Raw genomic sequence first — 22,522 nt, forward strand, 5'->3', positions numbered from 1 at the left:
CATCCACAAGTGTCATCAATGCATATCAATAGTGAATGGTAAATCTACTATCATGGATTATGACAACAGTTTAGTCATTTAGAATTTTTCAAAGAATTGAATATATACAATTGCATACATGGAATAATATATTTTAACAGCCAAACTCTAGAAGTAGCTGGAAATTGTCCTCAACCCAGTAATTTACAATGGCTCTCTTTTTTTTTTTCCTTTCTACAGTTTGTAAATATACTGTCCATGAAAGATGTGTGTCCAAAGATATTCCTCCTTGCATCAGTACTTACGTAAAATCCAAGAGAAATACAAATGTAAGTGAGGCATATGTGGAAGATCAGTACTATGTGCCCACTATTTAATCATCTGCCATGAATTCAAAAGTCATCTGTATGTAGAACATGCAGTCCATATTGTCATACTAATGCTATTTTAGTAAAAGAGGTCTCTGTCTTGCAACAACCAATTCACTACTACGATTTTGATATTGGCAGATAAGCTTTAGCATTACTTTTTGTTTGCAAAGTGATAGTGTGTTCTTTTTGACTCTTTTTAAATTTTGTTGCCTTAAATTTGTATTTAGTGAAAATCAGCATAGGCATTTAATATCAAGTAAGTCCACAAAAATCCTGCCTTCCAGATCTTCTCATCTTCAGTAATTAACTACTTCAACAGTATTAATAGGTACACTCCATTTTCAATGTCAGAGACACTGCGGGCTGGCCCTTCGCTGTTTCCAGGGCAGCCCCATGGGCCAGATCTAAGCACCCCACAGGCCTGATCTAAGTACCCTGTGGGCAGGATCTGGCCCGCAGGCCTTGAGTTTGACACCCCTGTACTAGAGAAATTAAAACTCTGCTGAAATTGTAACTGTGTTAAGATTCAAACAGTATGCTCTCTGTTGCAAAAAAAAAGTCAAGAGTTGCAGTTAGTACAGATGCTAATTTGAATCAGACATTGAGGCATTAGAGAGAGACGCAGTTGCTTACAGTGCATGCACATGGGTATACAATACCCTTTAACAGCTGCAGTATGTGTATTATAAGTTATAATGTAATGGTGAGTGGGAAAGACCTTGGGACATGGAGCAAAGAGATGCTCACCATCAGATAAGAGATAGAATAGCCCGCAGCTGCAGACTGAGCAGAGCAAGAGTTTCAGAAGGTACTCTCCGTAAGTTCTCAGGCTCTAAAGATGATAGCACGAGAATTGTACTTTGACACTTGCAAAATTCTATTAACATAGCTTTATAGTAAAGTAAAATTAGTTTATCTGGTCATGTTTCCTGTCTGGTCTACCAGATAAGGCTGACAGTTAAGCTATTTACTTACAACCATTTATGCTTTCAATAAATGTATAGATAACATCAACAGCACTTAGGCTTATATACAGCCCCAAAGTGCTTTGCAGCACTCCCTGGGCGGTTTACAATGACTGTATATTGCTCCCAACAATCTGGATTCTCATTCTACCGACCTGTGAGGGATGGAAGATTGAATCAACCTTGAGTCCTGTCAGGATCGAATTCCGAGCTGTCGGCAGAGTTTGCCTGTAATGCTGCATTCTAACCACTGTGTCACCAGGGCCCTGATATGAGTGTATAGAAATACCCGATAATCAGAGAAAACGCTTCCTAAGCTGAAGATGGAGACAGTTCCTGTAGTACAGGGGTGTCCAAACTTGGCAACTTTAAGACTTGTGGACTTCAACTCCCAGAATTCCCCAGCCAATTAAAGTTTCTTAAAGTTGCCAAGTTTTGACACCCCTGCTGTAGTAGGAATTTCCCTAAATTTGCACTCTCCTCCCTTTCTACCAAGCTAATTGAACAATTTTGTATTTCTAGGCTATGCAGCACACATGGATTGAGGGCAATTCCCCAGCCAAGTGTGATCGATGTCATAAAAGCATCAAATGCTACCAGGGAATTACCGGACTACATTGTCCATGGTGTCAAATCACAGTGAGTACGTGAAGAGAATGTGGTCTTTTTATTATTAACCAAAACTTATGGAAATCCACTTTAGTCAAGACAGATCATTACACATTTAAATTAATGAATTTTGTGACATGTTTGTAAGAAATAAAGGTTCATCTTCCCTTACTGCTGTAGTTATCCCTTCTAATCCCCAAAATAGCCATTATTCACAAAATTATAGAGAAACAATAAATGCTAAAAATATTGTGGCTCAGCAGTTCATGCGACTATCCATCACCTCTTTTATAACCCTGATTCTGAGATACCCTATATTGCCAAAAGTATTCGCTCACCTGCCTTTACTCGCATATGAACTTACAGTATTTAACCTGTGATTATGTCTTCCCGACTGAATTGCTGTTAGTATTTTTTCCCCTTTGGGTTCATTGTTGAGTCACTGACACTGCATTAGTGCCCATAATGTGGCTAGATAGTTTCATAGTCTACTCCATGCTTCATTCGTTTTTATTATAACAGATGCATATCAGTTATAACGTGACTTCTCCAAATTAATGACATTTTTCATTATTCTTTGTGCTAATTATAGTTAGTCTGGATTTTATCGGACTGATTTTCATTTATCTGTTCTGTATTAATATGAGTATTGGGTAGAGAATTTGTAACAACATCCATTAGACATCAGTCAGCAGAGATCTGGAGCATGAGAATGCATGGGGCAGGCAGAGGTTGAGAGGAGCAGATAGTCCTGCAAGTAGCTTGGTTCTATGGTATCTAAAGCTTTAAAGGCAATAACCAGGAAACTTGAATTGCACCTGAACATCTATTGGGAGCCAATATAATAATAATAATAATAATAAATTTGGATTTATTAGCCGCTCCCTTTCCAAGTAGGACTCGGGGCGGCGTACAATGGAGCATAAAACATAAAAGATATATAACAACACAAAAACGTACATACATACGCAACACACATACATACACATACACGGAGGAGGAAACAAATTACATCATTAGACAGTTAAAAATCAACTTTAAAATACCCCAATTGTAAAAACCCAATAAGAATTAATATTTAAGGACAATTTAAAAAACAGTTAGGAGGAATGAGAAAATTACGATTGCGATTGAGCCAGGCCAGATAATTGAAAGAGGTGAGTCTTCAGCTGTACACGGAAGGAGCGGAGATCGGAAGTAATCCTGATGTCACGGGGGAGGTCATTCCACAGGGCTGGGCCCATCACAGAGAAGGCTCTGCTCCTGGGTGTCGCCCCCCGGCACTGTTTGGCGGACGGCACCCGGAGAAGTCCCTCTCTGTGTGAGCGAATTGGTCGTAGGGATGTGTGGGGCAGGATGCGATCCTGCATATAACTAGGCCCTGTGCCATGAAGCGCTTTAAAGATCATAATCAAAACCTTGAAACGCACTCGGTAGACCACAGGAAGCCAGTGCAGCTCGCGCAGGAGAGGTGTTACAGGGGAGTATCTAGTCCTCCCCATAATCACCCGCGCGGCCGCGTTCTGGACCAACTGTAGTCTCCGAGTGCATCTCAAGGGAAGCCCCATGTAGAGAGCATTGCAGTAATCCAGGCGAGACGTCACTAGCGCATGGGTGACTGTGCGTAGGGCATCCCGGTCCAATAAGGGGCGCAATTGGCGCATCAGGCGGACCTGATGGAACGCCCCCCTTGCCACGGCTGTTACATGGTTATCCATGGACAGCCGGGCATCCAGGAGGACGCCCAAATTGCGCACCTGTTCCATGGGGGCTAGTTGAACGCCCCCGATGGCCAGAGATGGAAGCACCTGGTTGAACCGGGAGGCCGGAAGCCACAGCCACTCCGTCTTGGAAGGGTTGAGTTTTAGTCGGTTGCCATCCATCCAGACCCGTACGGCCTCCAGACACCGGGACATCATTTCGACGGCCTCATTGGGGTGGTTCGGAGTAGAAATGTATAGCTGAGTATCATCAGCATACAGATGATATCCCACCCCAAAACCACGGATGATCTCGCCCAGCGGTTTCATATATGTGTTGAACAGGAGAGGCGAGAGCACCGATCCCTGTGGCACTCCACATGTGAGTGACCTCCGGGTCGAACTCTGCTCCCCTGTCAACACACGTTGCGTCCGATCAGAGAGGTAGGAGCCAAACCACCGTAAAACGGTGCCCCTGACTCCCAGCCCCTCTAGCCGGTGCAACAGGATACCATGGTCGATGGTATCGAACGCCGCCGAGAGATCTAATAGGACCAGGATAGAGGAACAACCCCTATCTCTGGCCCTCCAGAGATCATCAACCAATGCGACCAAGGCCGTCTCCGTGCTGTGCCCGGGTCGGAAGCCGGACTGGCGCGGGTCTAGATAATCATTTTCCTCCAGGTGACGTGGGAACTGCTGTGCTACCACACTCTCTACAACCTTCGCTAAAAAAGGAAGGTTGGAGACTGGACGATAATTGACTAGGTCCGTTGGGTCCAGGGAAGGCTTCTTGAGCAGGGGCCTCACCACCGCCTCTTTCAAGGCGGCCGGTAGAGACCCCTCGCCCAACGAGGCGTTCACCAGGCCCAGGAGCCAGTCGCGCGTAACCTCCCAGGATGCCAGTACAAGCCAGGAGGGACACGGGTCCAATAAACATGTGGTGGGTCGCAGACGTCCACGCAACCTGTCCAAATCCTCGATGGCAACCGAGTCAAACTCCTCCCAAAGCGGTCCCTCAAGACTCGCAACGGGCGTCTCTACTGAACCACTGAAAGGGGTCCATCCCATCCGGATTTGAGCGACTTTGTCCTGTAGATAATTCCCAAACTCCTCTGCTCTGCCCTGTAGTGGGGCTTCCCGTGGTCTCTCAAACAAGAGGGAACGGGTCACCCGAAACAGGGCGGCAGGGCGGTTATCTGCAGACGCAATAAGAGCGGCGCAATGTTGACGTTTGGCCGCTCTTAATGCCACAAGGTACGTCTTCAAATAGGCTCGTGCCTGTGCTCGGTCAAATTCGGAATGGGAGGATCTCCAACGACTCTCTAGGCGTCTCTTGTGGCGTTTCATCACCCTTAGCTCCTCGGTAAACCAAGGTGCCAGGGTGGTTCGTCGCCGCAGGAGAGGCCGCAAAGGCGCCACCCGGTCTAGGGCCCCGGTAGTCGCACTATTCCATGCGTCTACCAGGTCCTCCACTCAGGGGCGGGTCAGGTCCACAGGAGGTGGCCCAAGTTCCGTCTGGAACCTATCCGGTTCCATCAGGCGCTTGGGGCGGAACCATCTAATACCTTCCGGTTCCGCCTCCTCGCGGCGGGGGGTAGCACCAGGGAAGTCCAGCCGGAGAAGTGAGTGATCCGACCATGACAGGGGAATAGTGTCTAGATCCCCTATTCCCAGATCACTTGTCCACTGGCCAGAGACAAAAACAAGGTCCAGGGTGTGGCCTCCCTCATGAGTAGGGCCCTGAATTAACTGGGTCAGGTCCATGGCTGTCATGGAAGCCATGAACTCCCGAACCCCCTCAGACGCTTCTCCCATCGACGGCAGATTAAAATCCCCCATCACTAAAAGTTTGGGGGTCTCGACCGCCACCGATGAGATCAGCTCGAGGAGTTCGGGCAGGGCCGCTGAAGTATAGCGAGGAGCCAGGTATACTATCAGCAAGCCCAACTGCCTCCCTGGGCCCCATCTCACGACGAGGGACTCACACCCGGATGTCTGCGGCACGGTGAACTCTCTCGGCTCTAAGTCTTCCCGGATAATCACTGCTACCCCACCGCCCCTTCCCTGGGCCCGAGGCTGGTGAAATGCTCGATAACCTGGAGGGCACATTTCCACAAGGGGTAGACCTCCCTCGTGGCCCAACCAGGTCTCGGTTATTCCGGCGAGGTCCGGCTCCCCCTCCAAAATTAGATCGTGGATGAGTTCATGTGCAAGTAAAGGCAGGCGAGCGAATACTTTTGGCAATATAGTGTATATGAAGTAAATCATTGTGAAAAGGGAGATATTTTTAGAAGGCTTCAGAGACAAAATTGGCTTTTTCAAGGAACACATCCAAGATTGGATAACAATGATATTACCACTTTGCAACTATTGTGAACTATTGTAAGCACCACTGTGGTACAAAAATAAAACTCAGAGGATGCACTGCTTTTTTATATTTGGAGGCATTTAGTTTTTATTGTTATATGTGGTGAATGGTACTACATGTCTCTTAAGAGCAATGATAGGTACAGAAGTTTACCAGACCTGCAGATATTAAGACAGGAAGAATAGAGCTGCTTAAAAACATGATTTTTGATTTTATTAATATTTTAATTTTAACTCTTCTCCATTTCCAAAGAACTCAGAGCAGTTCTTTGAAGAAACAGCAACAATTTCATGGAATTACAAACTATTTACAACAGAAAAGCTTAACACCCCACAATTCCTGAACATTACCTCCAGAGCGCCTCCTAAAAATTAGCAGCAAATTGCAATTTTTAATGTGATAGAGGAAGGTACACTGCTGGCCAGTGACGTGCGGTGAGGTTTATGGCTGGTGAGGCTGGTGACGTCATCAGGAAGGCGGGGAATGGGACCACGTGTGCTGGAGGCTCAGGCTGTCTCAGCCTCCAGCACACGTGATCCCATTCCCCGCCTTCCTGAGCATGCTCCGCTGGCTCGCACTCCGCAGTCCTCGAAAGCGACTGGGGAACGACAAGAACCTTCCTGCCTCTGCTGGACTTGAGCGCGTGAAATCCAGCAGAGGCAGGAAGGTTCTCGTCGTTCCCCAGTCGCTTTCGTGCCTTCGTCATCCGGGAGTGCCGACAACATTTCTGCCTCCGCAGCTCCCGGGCGCGGCCGGCCGGATGTATATAATATTATAATATTTTATATATATATATATATATATATATATATATATATATATATATATATATATATATATATATATATATATATATATATATATATATATATATATATATATATATATATATAATATTATATACTATTATTTCATGATGAGAGGTGAGGCTCTGCCTCCCCTGCCTCCCCTGACCGCACGTCCCTGCTGCTGGACAGTTGTAGCTTCCAAGTGATCTTAAAGTAAAATGTACATGTAAAATACATTGACCATGAGCAAGATCTTCCAGTCCAGAAAAGGACACAGTTGGTGCACAACATGGATCTATGCAAAGGTTCCCCTGAGCAGGAACAATGATACCAGGAAAATCTCACAAATTGGGCACCAGCTCAATCTGAGGAAGTGTGACCCTTTCCAGAGTCAATGATGATAAATCGCCAAGGACCAAAAGCATAGAGCCACTCCATCTTGCCAGGTTTGGACTGTGGGATCTTCCCCATCTAGGCACTCACAGCCTCCAGACGTTTGGTCAGTGCAACAGTACCTGCCAAGCCAAAGCTAGAGATGTATAACTGTATCATGGGCATACTTTCCCCTCTCCATTTTGGTACAAAAAGAATGACTATTTTCTTATGACCGTTCTCCTTAAGGAATTAACTCTCCCAATAGAAAGCAGTGGCTTTCCTGCAGTGCTGGAGACTAAAAGCCACCTTATCAAAGAAAAATCAGGTGCTTTGCTAATCTGATTTCATAATTTTCCTGATCATAAGTAAGGGAAAAATTTATAGGATCAAATGGATATGGATGGAAGCAGGAAAATAAACATTGGTACATGCTGTTTTCTCTCTTTTTAAAGCTTCACAACAAATGTGCCTCACATGTGAAACCTGAATGCGATGGTGGGCATCTAAAAGACCACATCTTGCTGCCTTCCCAGATCTGCCCAGTTGTTCTGGTAAATGAGTCTGCTTGACACACATCAAATTGTTTTAATGAGTGGTATTTTCTTGTTGGTTTTATCTCGCTTAAGGCAACTGGATAACATAGTCTCATGATCCAAATGATTTTATGCAAGCTGATTTGGTTAATTAGTTTAGCCATTCCAAACCTGGTATTTCCCTGTAATACCCTGTGTATTGGACCATAGTTCCCCACAATCTTGTCCACCATGGTCTCAAGCTGGGAAAAGTGCACTAAGGTTCTCATAATAACTACACTGATGGTTCCCAGGACATATGTGGATGTCACAAATATGAATGGCAGTTGGGGTGGGTGGGTATTATGAATTAATCATCTTTGATTTTTAAATGAAATAAATCTATGTTAAAGCTTTTATCTGTTTTCATCTATTTTCAAGGCCCAAATTTAATTATTATTCAATTATGTCATTATATAATGGGGGGGATTCCTGGATTTTTGACCTAGAGTCTTCTGTCTGTCTACTGTATCTGACTATGACTAATGAACTAAATTTTTAAATGGATTAAATGAAAATTATTACCTGTCAACAACATATATTAGAACTTAAATATAAAAAATGGAATAACTGTTGAATGTATCAAACCATGCAGAATTAAATAATATTTTTCACAAAATATCTCCTCTTTATGTGGAGAAACTCTAAATATATAAACCAATATGGAACATTTATGTCTGTTATATAACAGAGAATTGTTTCCTCAGTAGCTGAGAGTATAGCGTAAAGCTAACCTTGGCCCACAACTTTGTTGGGTATACATTAGCGAAAGAAAGTCACATGAATGTTAAGAAAAGAAAAAACAATGTGAACAAGGGGCTGAAGCAACTCTCTTAATTTGGAAATATTAAACAAAAGGCCAGTAAAAGGGACCATGATGTACAGAATGATTCTACAGAGAAAATGGATAATAAGATTAGATAATTCAATGGAGGTCTTTCCATAGTTACTAATCATGATGACTTTATGCCGTCTCCAAGATCAGAGACATTATGCCTCAATTAAATCTTGTTCATGGGAAATTTATGGCTACTGCTATGGGGAAGCTACTTTTGGTGTAATATTTTCAGAACTTAATTATAATTTGTAGCAAAATTGCTAGGTTTTCCAAGATCATTTGGAATTTATAAAATGCATGTCCTTTACCAAATGATAACTTTTGCACTGTTTGGTAGGAAGCATTTTAGTACCCACATGTTATACAATATCCTTAATCTTTTGTGGTCTTATTATATATTTTTATACTTAGAATTGCATCATTTCCTCTCTGTTTATGTCATTAGTACTTCTTTGCTATCTATTTTTAAATGTCCGTATGCATCTTTGACTCTTCAAAAGGATAGGCAATCCCACTCACGAAGATCAGAGAGTGAATCACCATCCAGCACCACCCCCGAGGATACAAACATGATCTTCAAATACAATACTACCACGGTGGATGGACATGGACTGCAGGTGGGCAGCTGATAGCATCTTTTCTCCCTTGTACATGTATAGGTGTATGTATCCACGGAGAAGCACTTTCATCATTGTGAGCAATAGTGGGCTTCTTTGGAGAAAAATATACCAGAACACAGTGTCAATATATTAGTCCTTTAGCGTGCTTATGAACCACTCTGAGACTAAATAGTCCCAAAGCATTTCATGGCCAGAAAAAAATAATAACAAGTCATTGTTCCCTTCTTCATTTCCATATAAAAAGACAAATAGACTGGAAGTTGCACCTTTCTTTGCATTGACATTGGAAGAGGTTCGGAGGGGAGGGGGGTGCATTCCTGAAGGCAATTTGATAATTTATATCCATGTTTCCCAACCTTAGCATTCTTAAGATGAGTGGACTTCAGTTCTTGGAATTCTCCATCAAGATGGGGGAGTTCTGGGATTTGAAGTCCACGTATCTTAAAGTTGCTGAGACTGAGAAACGCTGGTTAAGGGTCAGAAGGAAAACTACATCCCATATTGCATTTTTTCTCTCTAACATCTTGCTTCCACCTCCCATCATCTGTTTGTTCCGCTCCAGGAATTATAGCTATGCTAAACTGTGCATGTGTTAATAGCAGAACATCCATCCCCGTAGAATTTATAATTCAGTGTGCCTTCTCTTTGAAAAAAAGATTATAATGATATAGAATCAATGCTTGCAAATGTTTGATTAGGCTAATATCTGTCATGCCCTTAAGGATTCAATCACTTGATGTGTATCAAAAAGGTGCAGAAGGTCACAAGCTTTCTAAGCCATTTGTTAGTCTGTGTCCAATATGCAATTTGTGACCCAGTGCATAGCAAGATAATATGCAGAAAAGGTGCAAAGATTAGAAGAGTTTGGAGGACCCTAACGTTTCTCCATAGCACTAAATCCTATTTACCCAACATCTTTCTAGTTAGATGTTTTGCTTCATCTGTAACTCTGCCACATTACTTATTTCTCCTCCTTTCTGCACAATGTTTGTATGTTGCGCAGGGAGTCTGCTTGTTTGATATCCCCTTTGGTTTTCAGATCACGCCTAAGCCAGGAACCCACCCATTGCTGGTATTTGTGAATCCCAAGAGTGGAGGAAGGCAAGGAGAAAGGTATGTTTCCCCCTTCTTTTGAAAAAATGTACATTTCCAAGATTTAAGATTGTGATGCAATAAATGCACCAATAAATTGTTGTAGACAAATAAATCTTCAGGCAAATGTTTTATAGCAGATTTCCCCTTATATTCAAACTGTAATGTTCCTTATAAAATGTAGTTATGATTCCAGGTATTTTTATCATTACTCTTACAAGTGTAAGAGCTCTTACAAGGGGTCCTGGTGGCTCAATGGTCAGAATGCAGTATTGTACGCAAACTCTGCCCACAGCCTGGAATTGGATTCTGACAGCTCAAGCTTGACTGAGCCTTCCATCCTTCAGAGGTTGGTAAAATGTGGACCCAGATTGTTGTGGGGTAATATGATGATGCTGTAAACTGCCCAAAGAGTGCTGTAAAGCCTATTGGGTGATATTAAAAGTGTAAGTGTTATCGCTAAGTGCTATAAGCTTCTGTGAATGTCCTGAAGCTTAAGAGGTCTCACCAATTATTGAAAACAAAGATTTGCCACACAGAAATACATAATTTTGAGGGTCATTTTCCTCCATGAATCAATGAACAAGTATAATATTTTGACTCATTTAACTGCTGTAGCTTAGGATCAGAATATCAATTTTGAATGCAGAATCCAGATTAAATAATTTGCATTTTCAGATAATAGTAAGACAGACTCCAAAGAGGAACTCTGGAGAGCTGCTGCCAGTCAATGTAAAATGTTGGTTAAAAAATTGGTGTTTGTCTAGATCAGCGGTGTCCAAACTTGGGAACTTTAAGACTTGTGGACTTCAACTCCAACTGGCTGGGAAATTCTGGGAGTTGAAGTCCACAAGTCTTAAAGTTCCCAAGTTTGGACACCCCTGGTCTAGATGGTTGACAACGCTGGGTGAGATTATTGGAAGTTGTAGTTCAACATCACCTAGAATTATACAATTGTAGAATTGAAAGGAGCCATTAAGTGCAATTCCTTGTTCAAATGAAAATGGAAGTATCCAGAATAGGTGGCTGCCAAGCCATTATTTGAACAAATCTAGTGAAGGGGAGCATACTATCTTCCTTGCTAATTGATTTCATTGACAATCTCCCCTTCCTGTTACAAAGCTTTTCTTAACACTCAAGTGGAATCTACTTTCATATAATTAAAGGCTATGTTTTCCTCTTATACACATTGCCAGAAAGCAAATCTTCACTTTTTTGTGTAAATCTAAAGGCATTGTCATGCTTTTCCCTTTGCCTCCATTCCTCTTTTCTTAAGTCTCTGAAGTCCACTTCCCTCAGCTTCTTCTATGACTTCATAACCTCCTTTCCTAACCTCAATTGATTCTGTACATAGCTTTTTTTGATGCCATGTCTATAAATCAGACTTACTGGCATATATTCTTCCTTGGTGACTGTCTTTTTATTTTATGGGGTTCTTTTATTTACAGATTTTCCCTAAAGATTGTTTTTTCTTTCTTTGTTTGTGCAACCAGGTAGGCTTTTTTTTTTTTTTGCTGTGTTTCACTTTTTCTCCTTTTAATTTTGTTTGAGGAGGGAGGGAATCCTGTTCTTAGTGATTCCTGTTTTAAGAATTCCCACCCAATCTTTGAATAATTTTCACTTTTGTGTTTCTTGCCACGGAATTCTAATTTTCATTGATCGGATTTATTAATTTCAGTTTTCATGAAAATCAATTACATTACATAGCCCATTATAGTCCTTTTCTCCCATGTTCTTGCTTATTTCCACTTCCTCAACTTAATTATTGTATGGTAGTTACTCTCATTGTAAGTATAGCTGATGCTCTGGTGTTCTTTTCCACTATTAGAAGAAAAAAGTGGTCCGCAAAACAATGCAAAAAATAATAATTTGCCCTGACTCTCCTTTTTACAGCTGTTGATTCTTATTTTTCTTTCTTTTAGGGTACATAGGAAATTCCATTACATACTCAATCCCAGACAAGTTTACAACCTGGATCGTGGAGGACCTAATCCTGGGTATTGAAGCTCAAAATGTGGCCTATTTCACATATGTGCTTGCTTGTTTGTCATAATTAAAAATCTTTGATCCTCCTTCTTACTATTACTTGCTTCCTTTGTGTTGTCTCTGATTTATTCTTTTTATCACTTCACTTCTTTTTCCTCTTTGCTTCTTTCCTCAGTTCAATTTCCCTTATTTCCTCCTCCTTCCCTAGGATCAATGCAGAAAATGCTATTTGCAGCTGAGATTATTTAGTGTGTTGCTGTTAATGGAATTATATCTAAAATTTACATAGATACTAAAAAAAGTTTTTTGAGCAGGAATAGATAGAAAACAGATCTCCTCCATGAAGTGTAGATTGGACTCTAAATTGCATGATTTCTTTGTCAATTAGATTGCATTTAATCATTCACCTGTTCAGTTGAGAATAGCAAAATATTATCTTATTTTTTAATCATGAGGAACAGCATAACTAACATGCTTTTTTGTATGTTAACTTCTGTATACCATTGTAGAATTTGAAAAGCAACCATCTAAGTCTGACTTTCCTCAGTCAGATATCCTCCAGATATTTCAGATAATAAATTCCAGAATGTACTTGGAAGGTTGGGGAGTATGTGACATTGTTCTTATTGTAAAATAAGCATCCGTTTCTAAACTACTTCCTTTTTTTTGCCTTCTATTTTTTCTTACGTAGATTAAATTTTTTCTGTGATACCCCAGACTTTCGTATTTTGGCTTGTGGAGGAGATGGGACGGTTGGATGGATCCTGGACTGCATAGGTAAATTAGGATCTGTCAACAGTTGATAAATGAAATTATCATTAGAAGCATGGGTGAAGTCTAGAGTCATGGCTAAGAGAAGGGAAGGAGAGGCTGAGTTTTTTCTTTCTCATGAATACAGGTGAAACTCGAAAAATTAGAATATTGTGCAAAAGTTCATTTATTTCAGTAATGCAACTTAAAAGGTGAAACTAATATGTGAGATAGACTCATTACATGCAAAGCAAGATAGTTCAAGCCGTGATATGTCATAATTGTGATGATTATAGCTTACAGCTCATGAAAACCCCAAATTCACAATCTCAGAAAATTAGAATATTACATGCAATCAATAAAACAAGGATTGTACATAGAACAATATCGGACCTCTGAAAAGTATAAGCATGTATATGTACTCAGTACTTGGTTTGGGCCCCTTTTGCAGCAATTACTGCCTCAATGCGGCATGGCATGGAAGCTATCAGCCTGGGGCACTGCTGAGGTGTTATGGAAGACCAGGATGCTTCATAGCGGCCTTCAGCTCTTCTGCATTGTTCGTCACATGTCTCTCATCTTTCTCTTGGCAATGCCCCATAGATTCTCTATGGGGTTCAGGTCAGGTGAGTTTGCTGGCCAATCAAGCACAGTAATCCCATGGTCATTGAACCAGTTTTTGGTGCTTTTGGCAGTGTGGGCAGGTGCCAAGTCCTGCTGGAAAATGAAATCAGCATCCCCATAAAGCTTGTCTGTGGAAGGAAGCATGAAGTGCTCCAAAATCTCCTGGTAGATGGCTGCGTTGACCCCCGTCTTAATGAAGCACAGTGGACCAACACCAGCAGATTACATGGCTCCCCAAATCAACTGTGGAAACGTCACACTGGACTTCAAGCATCTTGCAGTATGTGCCTCTCCATTCTTCCTCCATACTCTGGGTCCTTGGTTTCCAAATGAGATGCAAAAGTTGCTCTCATCAGAAAAGAGGACTTTGGACCACTGAGCAACAGACCAGGTCTGTTTTTCTTTAGTCCAGATAAGACGCTTCTGACGTTGTTTGTTGTTTAGGAGCGGCTTGACAAGAGGAATACGACATTTGAAGCCCATGTCCAGGATCCGTCTGTGTGTGGTGGCTCTTGATGCACTGACTCCAGCCTCAGTCCACTCCTTGTGAAAGTCCCCAACACTTTTGAATGGCCTTTTCCTGACAATCCTCTCCAGGCTGCGGTCATCCCTGCTGCTTGTGCACCTTTTTCTTTCACACTTTTCCCTTCCACATAACTTTCTATTAATGTGCTTTGATACAGCACTTTGGGAACATCCAACTTCTTTTGCAATTACCTTTTGAGGCTTTCCCTCCTTATGGAGAGTGTCAATGATGGTTTTCTGCACAACTGTCAGGTCAGCAGTCTTTCCCATGATTGTGATTCCTACCGAACCAGACTGAGAGACCATTTAAAGTCTCAGGAACCCTTTGCAGGTCTTATGGCATAATTAGCTGATTAGTGTGGGACACTTTGAGCCTAGAATATTGCACCTTTTCACAATATTCTAATTTTCTTAGATTGTGGATTTGGGGTTTCCATAATCATCACAATTATGACAAATCATGGCTTGCTTTGCATGTAATGAGTCTTATCTCATATATTAGTTTCACCTTTTAAGTTACATTACTGAAATAAATGAACTTTTGCACGACATTCTGATTTTTTGAGTTTCACCTGTATATCTATCTATCTCTGTCCAGTATAACAAAATAAATTGTGAATTAGAGAAATCTGACAAGAAAGGCAGCTTCATGTACAGTTTGCATCCTTATTATTACCATCCATTTCTTCATAGTTGTTAGGACTTTCTGATAAGGAGCTACATTTGTCCAGATCAACAAGCACAATTTAGATGAAAAGAGTAAACCTAGGTTTTAACCTTCTGGCTTTAAGGAGCAGAGAAGGTGACTATTTACAAAACTCATAATCAATTATATTAACATTCATTATTGCCAATTTAATTAGTAGTATACCACCAGTGTAGTAGTCTCACCTCCTCTCCCCTGCTCTTTCGATATTGGCTATAGCTGTACGTTCTGGCCATCACATCGAACTTAATAAAGGCTCAGGAAGGACTGTGGAAAGTAGCTTAGCTACTATTTTGTTTTTGGCCACTCACGGGAAGATTTATCTCCTTCTCTCAGAGACTCTACATTTTTGAAAGATGTCATGGCAATCTTTGAGCCTATCAAAAATGTACTCCCTTAAAGAAATCTTGTTGGGGGCAATATGCTGACATTTGTAAACTGCTCAGAGAGTGCTATAAAGCACTGTGAAGCGGTGTATAAATCTAAGTGCTCTTGCTATTGATTAAAGTGTGGGGGAGGGGTTGATGCAGATGAGGTAAGGTTCATCATAATTATCAGGGGCTCCACTATACTAATCCCCAACTCCTTCCTCCCCCTCCACCATTTCTTCCACTAATAGTGGATTCCCATCCACTGCATCTATCACATTGAGGCCACGTCTTCTAGCCAACTTGCTTCAGGTACATCATGTACTCTCCCTATTGTTTTTTTTTTAATTTTTAGCCAGTGAACACAATTCAACTGAATTCTAGCCCTTTGGGAGTTATTAAGCTTTACTACTCCTGTGAGCTGTCCTCTGGCAGATGTTGCCAAAGAAGGTCATCATACCCCAAGGCCTATCTGAGGGCCTCTGATGGTTGCTTATTTCTTTGCAGATAAAATGAACTTAGCAAAGCACCCTCCTATGGCTATCCTGCCATTGGGAACAGGGAATGATCTTGCCCGCTGCCTCCGATGGGGAGGAGGTAAGTCTCTCAAGTCAGCCCAATGTTTTGGTTCATTCACCATGATTTCATGCCATGACTTGCCAACGATTCCTCTTGCTAGCAGTCCCATGTGTTGTTGAAACCTGTCAGCTGTTTTTAATGCCACTAGCCATTTTCCATGCTTTGCTGCTATTATGAATATGGGGAAATTTCATGGAAAGGTAAAGGAAAGGTAGCTTCACTTCACCATTCAGAAGCTAAATGGAGAAAATTAAACATGTTCCTACAATTGAACACCAAGGAGCCAATCAGTTTTCCTTCTCAGATGGGTATGTAAACAGAGGAGAGAGAGCAGGCATTCTTTTGTTTTTAGTTTTTTATGCTTCTCCTTTGATGGCAGCTAATTGCATAGGAAGACAAACGTTCCCGTTTTGGCAGCTACAGGAGAGAACTAATGAATCTGGACAAAAAAACTAGACCAGCAAAGCTGTTTGTAGTATACATCCGTTGCATTTTGTGGATTGGGATGTGGGCTGTGTGAACTTCACAACAAGTATGTGTGAGGAGTCCTGGAGTTTAGAGAGCTTCTATTTCCTGGGTTAGTAGGAACTGAGATCAACTTATTTAAGAGATATTTGTTCATTTGTCTTCATTTTCTTCTCTGTTCTATTTGCAATGTAAGTTTCTGATCTTGTTTTATACAATAAAGATTTAAATTCTTAATGAACCGGTAGTACTGATTCTGGAAAAGAAATCTAAGCTTTGCAAACACTTTATTATCAGGTCAAGGTACTAAAAGAAGAGGGTGGCCACTCACCACCTTTCTTGTAAAACAGTGGTAGAATGGTTTTTTTAAGTGACTGGTGCAGTGGTGTGATGGAACTGGCTTGTACTTGCTCACAAGAGCTGATTATTACATTTTCTGGAATGTTATGAGCCACTTGAATACAGATTGGAGCTAAAATGCTTAAGGTGCAGAGAAGTGGCAGCAATACAGTTGGGATTGTAGATTGCTATACATTGATCAGTACACCAATGGGCTATCACAACTAACATATTCAGTTGGCTCTCCCGTGTGAGACAAGAGTATGGAGACCTTGGTAGAAATGCGTGTATGCCGAAGCCATCATGCCTCGTGTGCATGCATACTCTATTAAAGTACCATTGGAGGCTCTTGATCTCCATCATGTGGATGCATTCCTATTTAAAGTACACATCCCATGCAGATAACCCATTATATCCACCATGCAGCCAGAAGCTATCGCTAACCAATAGCTCTATTACCCACAAAATATTGCTTCATAGTTGCAATTTGAACTATCCTGCAATTTAACATTATTATTAGGGCTGGGATTTTAAATGGTCCTTATATGGAATGCATATTGTTTGCTGGCCAAGAGACCGATGCTGATGTTTTTGCCACCAGCAATTATTTGAGAATTGGGAATGGAGTACAAGGCCTCAAGACTTCAGCTCCAAATCCAGTTATATTGTTGAGGAAGCTTATGCTACATGAGATTGATTTCTGCTTCAAATTGTAGATCATCTGCCTTTCTTTTTCTGGCTATATATTCTGTACAGCCCATCACTGCTTGGCCTTCCCTTACTCTATTGCCCATTAATGCTTGGCAAATTCCACCATAACATTCTGTTCCTCATCATCTGTCAATTTTTATTTTTCTATCCCAAGGTTATGAAGGAGGCAACCTAATAAAAATACTTAAAGATATTGAGCACAGTTCTGAGGTAATGCTGGACCGATGGCAAATTGATGTCATTCCCAATGACAAAGAGGAGAATGGAGATCCTGTCCCATACAGCATCATCAACAACTATTTCTCCATAGGAGTAGTAAGCAATCGGTGTTATCTTATTCACGTGGCTTTCCAAATATTTAGGGTTACAATCCTATCATCTTTTACCATCCTGATAAATTTTAAGTCTCAAATATTTCATTTTTTCCCCTTCATACTATTCCCAATGCATTGGAGTATCAAGGTCATTAATAAGAACACCATTAATTATGGAAGGACTGCAGTGGAGAATTGATTTGGGAAGCAAAGGGGGGGGGTATAATAGAAGGATCATTTCCATAGTGCATGCGCTTCAGAAGTTTGTGGCATGACATTCTGCCTGTTTGCTTATGACTATTTTTCACCAAAATCATTATAGAATAATAAAACAAATAATAACACCATATAGAATATATCAGTGACAGCAATATGCCAAATGACCCAAGAGGAGAGTTCACCCAAATCTCTGGGTAAACAGTTTGGCCTTTAGTTGAATTCTAAAACTGGAGTGCTTGAGACCAAAGGTCTGATAAATGCATATTCTTCAAAAGAGCTTCTTTACATGATGTTAGTTTCTGGACAGATACATTTGAGAAAAATGACCAATAAGATACCAACAAGGACCTGAGCCACACAGCTGATTTTTTCTTGATAGCATAGAAGTTGCCAGTTCCGATCCTTCAAAATTGATATGCAGTGACGTTTCTATGGTAGACTGTACAGTGTTCAAATCTGAAGCAGGAAAAGTATTGCAGCTCCAACATGTTCTCCCACTTTATCAGCAACTCCTTAAATAAACTACATTATTTCCTGGATTCACAGGGTACCTGCAGAGTCAGGAAACTACTTAGAATAACAGAGTTGGAAGGGACCTTGGAGGTCTTCTAAATCAACCCCCTGATCAGGCAGGAAACCTTATACCATTTCAGACAAATGATTGCCCAATCTCTTTTTTAAAACTTCCAGTGCAATTGCAACTTCTGGAGGCAAGTTGTTCCACTGACTAATTGTTTTGTCACCAAATTTCTCCTTAGTTCTAGTTGATTCTCTCCTTGATTAGTTTCCACCCATTGCTTCTTGCCCTGCCCTCAGGTGCTTTGGAGAATAGCTTGACTCCCTCTTCTTTATGGCAACCCTTGAGATATTGTAACACTGCTATCATGTCTCCCCTAGTCCTTCTTTCTATTAAACTAGACATACTAATTTTAGAAACCATTATTTATATGTTTTGATGATGAGCTGGAGAAGTGGGGACAATACTGCCCCAAGAAGAAACTTGCTTTGGTTTAGAAGACATTATGGAGGCAGCAAAAGGATGAAACTCGTTTCTGCTGTCCTGTAGACATTAGTTTGCATTTTTAACTCAAACATATATTTCCATGAACTTACATGGCTACCATACAAGTCCAGAAAAATCCATAGCCATTAGCACATTTTCCACATATTTTTTTTGCTGAATTGCCACTTTCCCTGAAGTTGCCAGTTTCAATCACAGTTGCCGAGCAATTCGTTTCAGTTCTCCTGATCCATAGGACCTAGTAGTTTCACAATTTCACTCCTGCTAGCTTCTCTATTGACTTTGCTGGAAGCTGGCAAAGGTTGCAAATGGTGATCGTGTGACCACAAGACACTGCAACCATCACAATTGCAACCTACTTGCCAAAAGCATGAATTGCAATTACAGGAAAATTGTAATGGCCACAACATTGAGGGTGTATTTATTTAGTGCTGCTCAAAAAACATCTTTGACCACTACCAACTTCTTATAGACTTAGCAGCAATCAGAAAGAATAAATATTTCAGAATGAAAATACTCCTTTCCGTGCTAATAGGGCAGAGTGTGAAGATGCATGGCTTCAATTGTGTGCTATTTTCTGTCCTATTAGCCAGAGCACATCTGTCCAGTTGAATGTGCTTTCCTGCTATACTAGTAGCTTTACATAACCACGTATATAGCCTTTTAGAAGTAACCTTTTATTTAATTATATCTTAACTATCTTGCCATTTTGTCCTATTAAACATTCGGTGTGCTTTCATGGTTGATATGCATTTGGAAATTGTTCAAATAAGTATTAGTTTATCCATGTTGTAGGGTTGCTAGGAAGCCCCTCACAACAGCTGACTAGTTTAATGTTCTGGCATGGTAGAAGAAACAGCTGATGGAAACAGGGGGAGGGGAGACACACTGAAGCATTTGTTTAGAAATGTTCTTCTGTTATAGTAAGGCTCCATTTATAAATGATTGATGGTTGCCATGAATGTGTTACAGACATAAGCAATGTGCCTTACAAAATGGCTGTAATTGATGTGCTGACCTTTTAAAATCAATAACACATGATTAATATTACATTAAATTATTTTTCATGCTTTGCAGATATTTAAGAAAATTGACTTTGGTGTCCTAGATACTCTGCATCTATAGGTCCACAGTCTAAGTCATTATAATCACTGACTTACGGAGTATTGAGGAACAAGAAAAGTACATAAACAGACTGTGTTATTCTGGAATCCCAGCTCTTAACAAGATGCTTTTAAGCGTTACCACTGATGATAACAAGCTGTTCTTGAGCCTAGGCTGCCACATGCTGCTTCCCATCTTCTCTCCCTTTATTTTTGGACTCTGAGAAATGTGGGCCAGTAACTATATCACTAACAGGAAGTTTTGGATTACAAATAGATCAGGTCCTGGACTTGCAAAGTCCCTTCCTAATGACACTTCAATACTCCATCATGAAGCAAGGGATGTGGACTTTGCTAATCCCTGGATGAGGAGGGTGCATTCCACAGGCAATCCAAACCTCAATGCTGAAAGAAAGCTCTTTGCATTGCTGTTTGCGATTTGAAAATAGTTTAAACTTTATGCTTTCGTAAACAGAGTGAGGACAAGAACACAATTGTCAGCAAAGCAAAGAATGGCCAAAGGTATCCAATACAAGACTATTTAGTTAATGATTCTTAAGGTGTTTTTTTTAAAAGCTGGATGTTTTGCCTTCTGTATTCTAGGAGTGCAAAACAGATAACCATGAGTAATATACATTGGCCAATGTATCTAAGAGGGCATGACATTGGAAGAAGGCATTAGACTAGGAGAAACGGTACATTTTTCATTGAAAAAACATTCAAATTTGCTGCTATTTTATACTGCACATTGTAAAATGCTAGAAAACACAAGAATGCCTGCATTCAACTCAGGACACTCTCCATACAAGGATTCCGCACATGTTTCAAACCTGGTGCTGAATCTCTGTGATCCTTCAACATTGACAGTGATTGACAGATGAGTCAACTTCTAGCTGTGCTTTGGCAGGAAGCACTCTTAGAGCAAGTTTCTTTTTTATTTTTTGCTTGACTGGAGCTCTAGGAGAACTTATGGCAGTCTACTTTCTCAGGGGAGAAACACTTGCATCACCCCATCTTCCAGCTCAATGCATCCACTCTCTTGCTTTCCCACTAAAGATCAGTATCCACCACAGTATCTTGCCAAGGTTCTCTTTGAAAAGCAGTAAAATGATAATTCTTTGGCAGATTGGATTCCTTTCCCAGAGAGGGCACTTTTAAATTTTTTAGAAATTACAGGCAAATGCAGTTGCCCCTGAGATCCAATCCCCAGAGGCCTTGGCTTTTATTTCAGCACTCTATTCTTTTATGTGCATTTTTGTTGGTTCCCAAAACTATTTGATTAAGATATAAGTTATTGAAATAAAAAAGGAAAGTGAAAATGGGGGTAAGAAATGCAAAGTGCAAACTATAGTAATGTGAAAGTGCTGGAAAACAGACATTATTCTGGTATGGTAACTTTAAGAAGCTTGTGGAGAAATGTAACATCGACAACACTTATGTATAATAATTGTGGAGAGGTGCAATATAATGAGTACAGTTCAAATGTATAAGTTCTGGTGTTAAGAATTCTTGAAAACTGACTGTAGTTTATAAAAGGCTTCATTTACTTCCCTTTCTTCCTTTTATAGGATGCATCCATTGCACATAGATTCCATTTGATGAGGGAAAAGCATCCTGAAAAATTCAATAGCAGGTAAATATCAGCCTTTCCCCCTCACCCAATTCTTTTTTTCTTTTGTACTAGTTATAAGGTTTCTATAATCAGACCAAATGACTTGCTTAAGCCTCCCCTAGTCTGTGCACCCTCTATCTAAATGTGTGGGCTTTGATTCAATTGGCCTAGACCACATGTCTGGAAAGGGGGGGGGAAGCTGGTTTAGTTTTTTGTTTTTTACTCAAACATGGACAAATTCCAGATCCAGGATCTACTCATAGTGTACCCTGGCCTCATCCGTTAGTAATTTATCTATTAGTTAGGAACCAAGAGAAAAAAAAACTGCAGGTATCAGAAGCACATTCTGTTTTCCAAGAAGACCCTTATGGGTTGAACAATTTAGTTGAAAGCAAATATCAGGTTGCTTTGTCTACTCTCCCCACCCCCACTCCCGAAAGAACTCATAAGAACTAAAATATCTTTCTCTTTCTCCTTCTTTCTACTTCAGTTGCTTTTATGCCATGTCTTTTATACTATAAGCCTGAAGGCAGAATCTGGTTATTTTAAATTGCATTGGTAGTCTTTTTCAGTTGGAGGGTGAAATTAAAAATGCAAAGCAATGGAATCGATCAGTTACTAAATCATTGTTTTAGAACTCTGAGATCCAGGAACTCAAAAGCCATATCCCTAAAATTGAAAAGTCTGGGCCTAGGAACTTGTCCTGAGTTCTAGAACTGATAGCACTTACACCCTTCCATATAACGATCCAATCCTAATCATCCCAAGGCTTTTTCTTAAGAAATATAATCTAGGTGAAGAGAAGTAGTCATATTGTTGCTATTGTTATTGAACAATTAGGAATCAACAAGAGAGAGAGGGAGGGGGAACATGAATATCCCTAAAACAGATGAAAACGGCTGTCAATTTTTGACAGTCTT

At 40.7% G+C, this 22,522-nt stretch overlaps 1 protein-coding gene across 1 annotated transcript in view; it reads left to right on the forward strand.

Moving 5' to 3' along the window:
• DGKG (diacylglycerol kinase gamma) overlaps window positions 1-22,522 on the forward strand; it is a 136,643-nt gene that overhangs the window by 75,000 nt on the left and 39,121 nt on the right. The window contains 10 exon segments of the mRNA XM_081954472.1: window positions 220-308; window positions 1,838-1,954; window positions 7,611-7,709; window positions 9,069-9,185; window positions 10,228-10,301; window positions 12,203-12,277; window positions 12,958-13,043; window positions 15,747-15,836; window positions 17,488-17,648; window positions 21,559-21,623. Of these exon segments, the coding sequence (XP_081810598.1) occupies window positions 220-308; window positions 1,838-1,954; window positions 7,611-7,709; window positions 9,069-9,185; window positions 10,228-10,301; window positions 12,203-12,277; window positions 12,958-13,043; window positions 15,747-15,836; window positions 17,488-17,648; window positions 21,559-21,623 (973 nt within the window).

Source organism: Natrix helvetica (assembly GCF_964273705.1).
Source record: "Natrix helvetica genome assembly, chromosome: 5".
Taxonomy (NCBI): Eukaryota; Metazoa; Chordata; class Lepidosauria; order Squamata; family Natricidae; genus Natrix; species Natrix helvetica.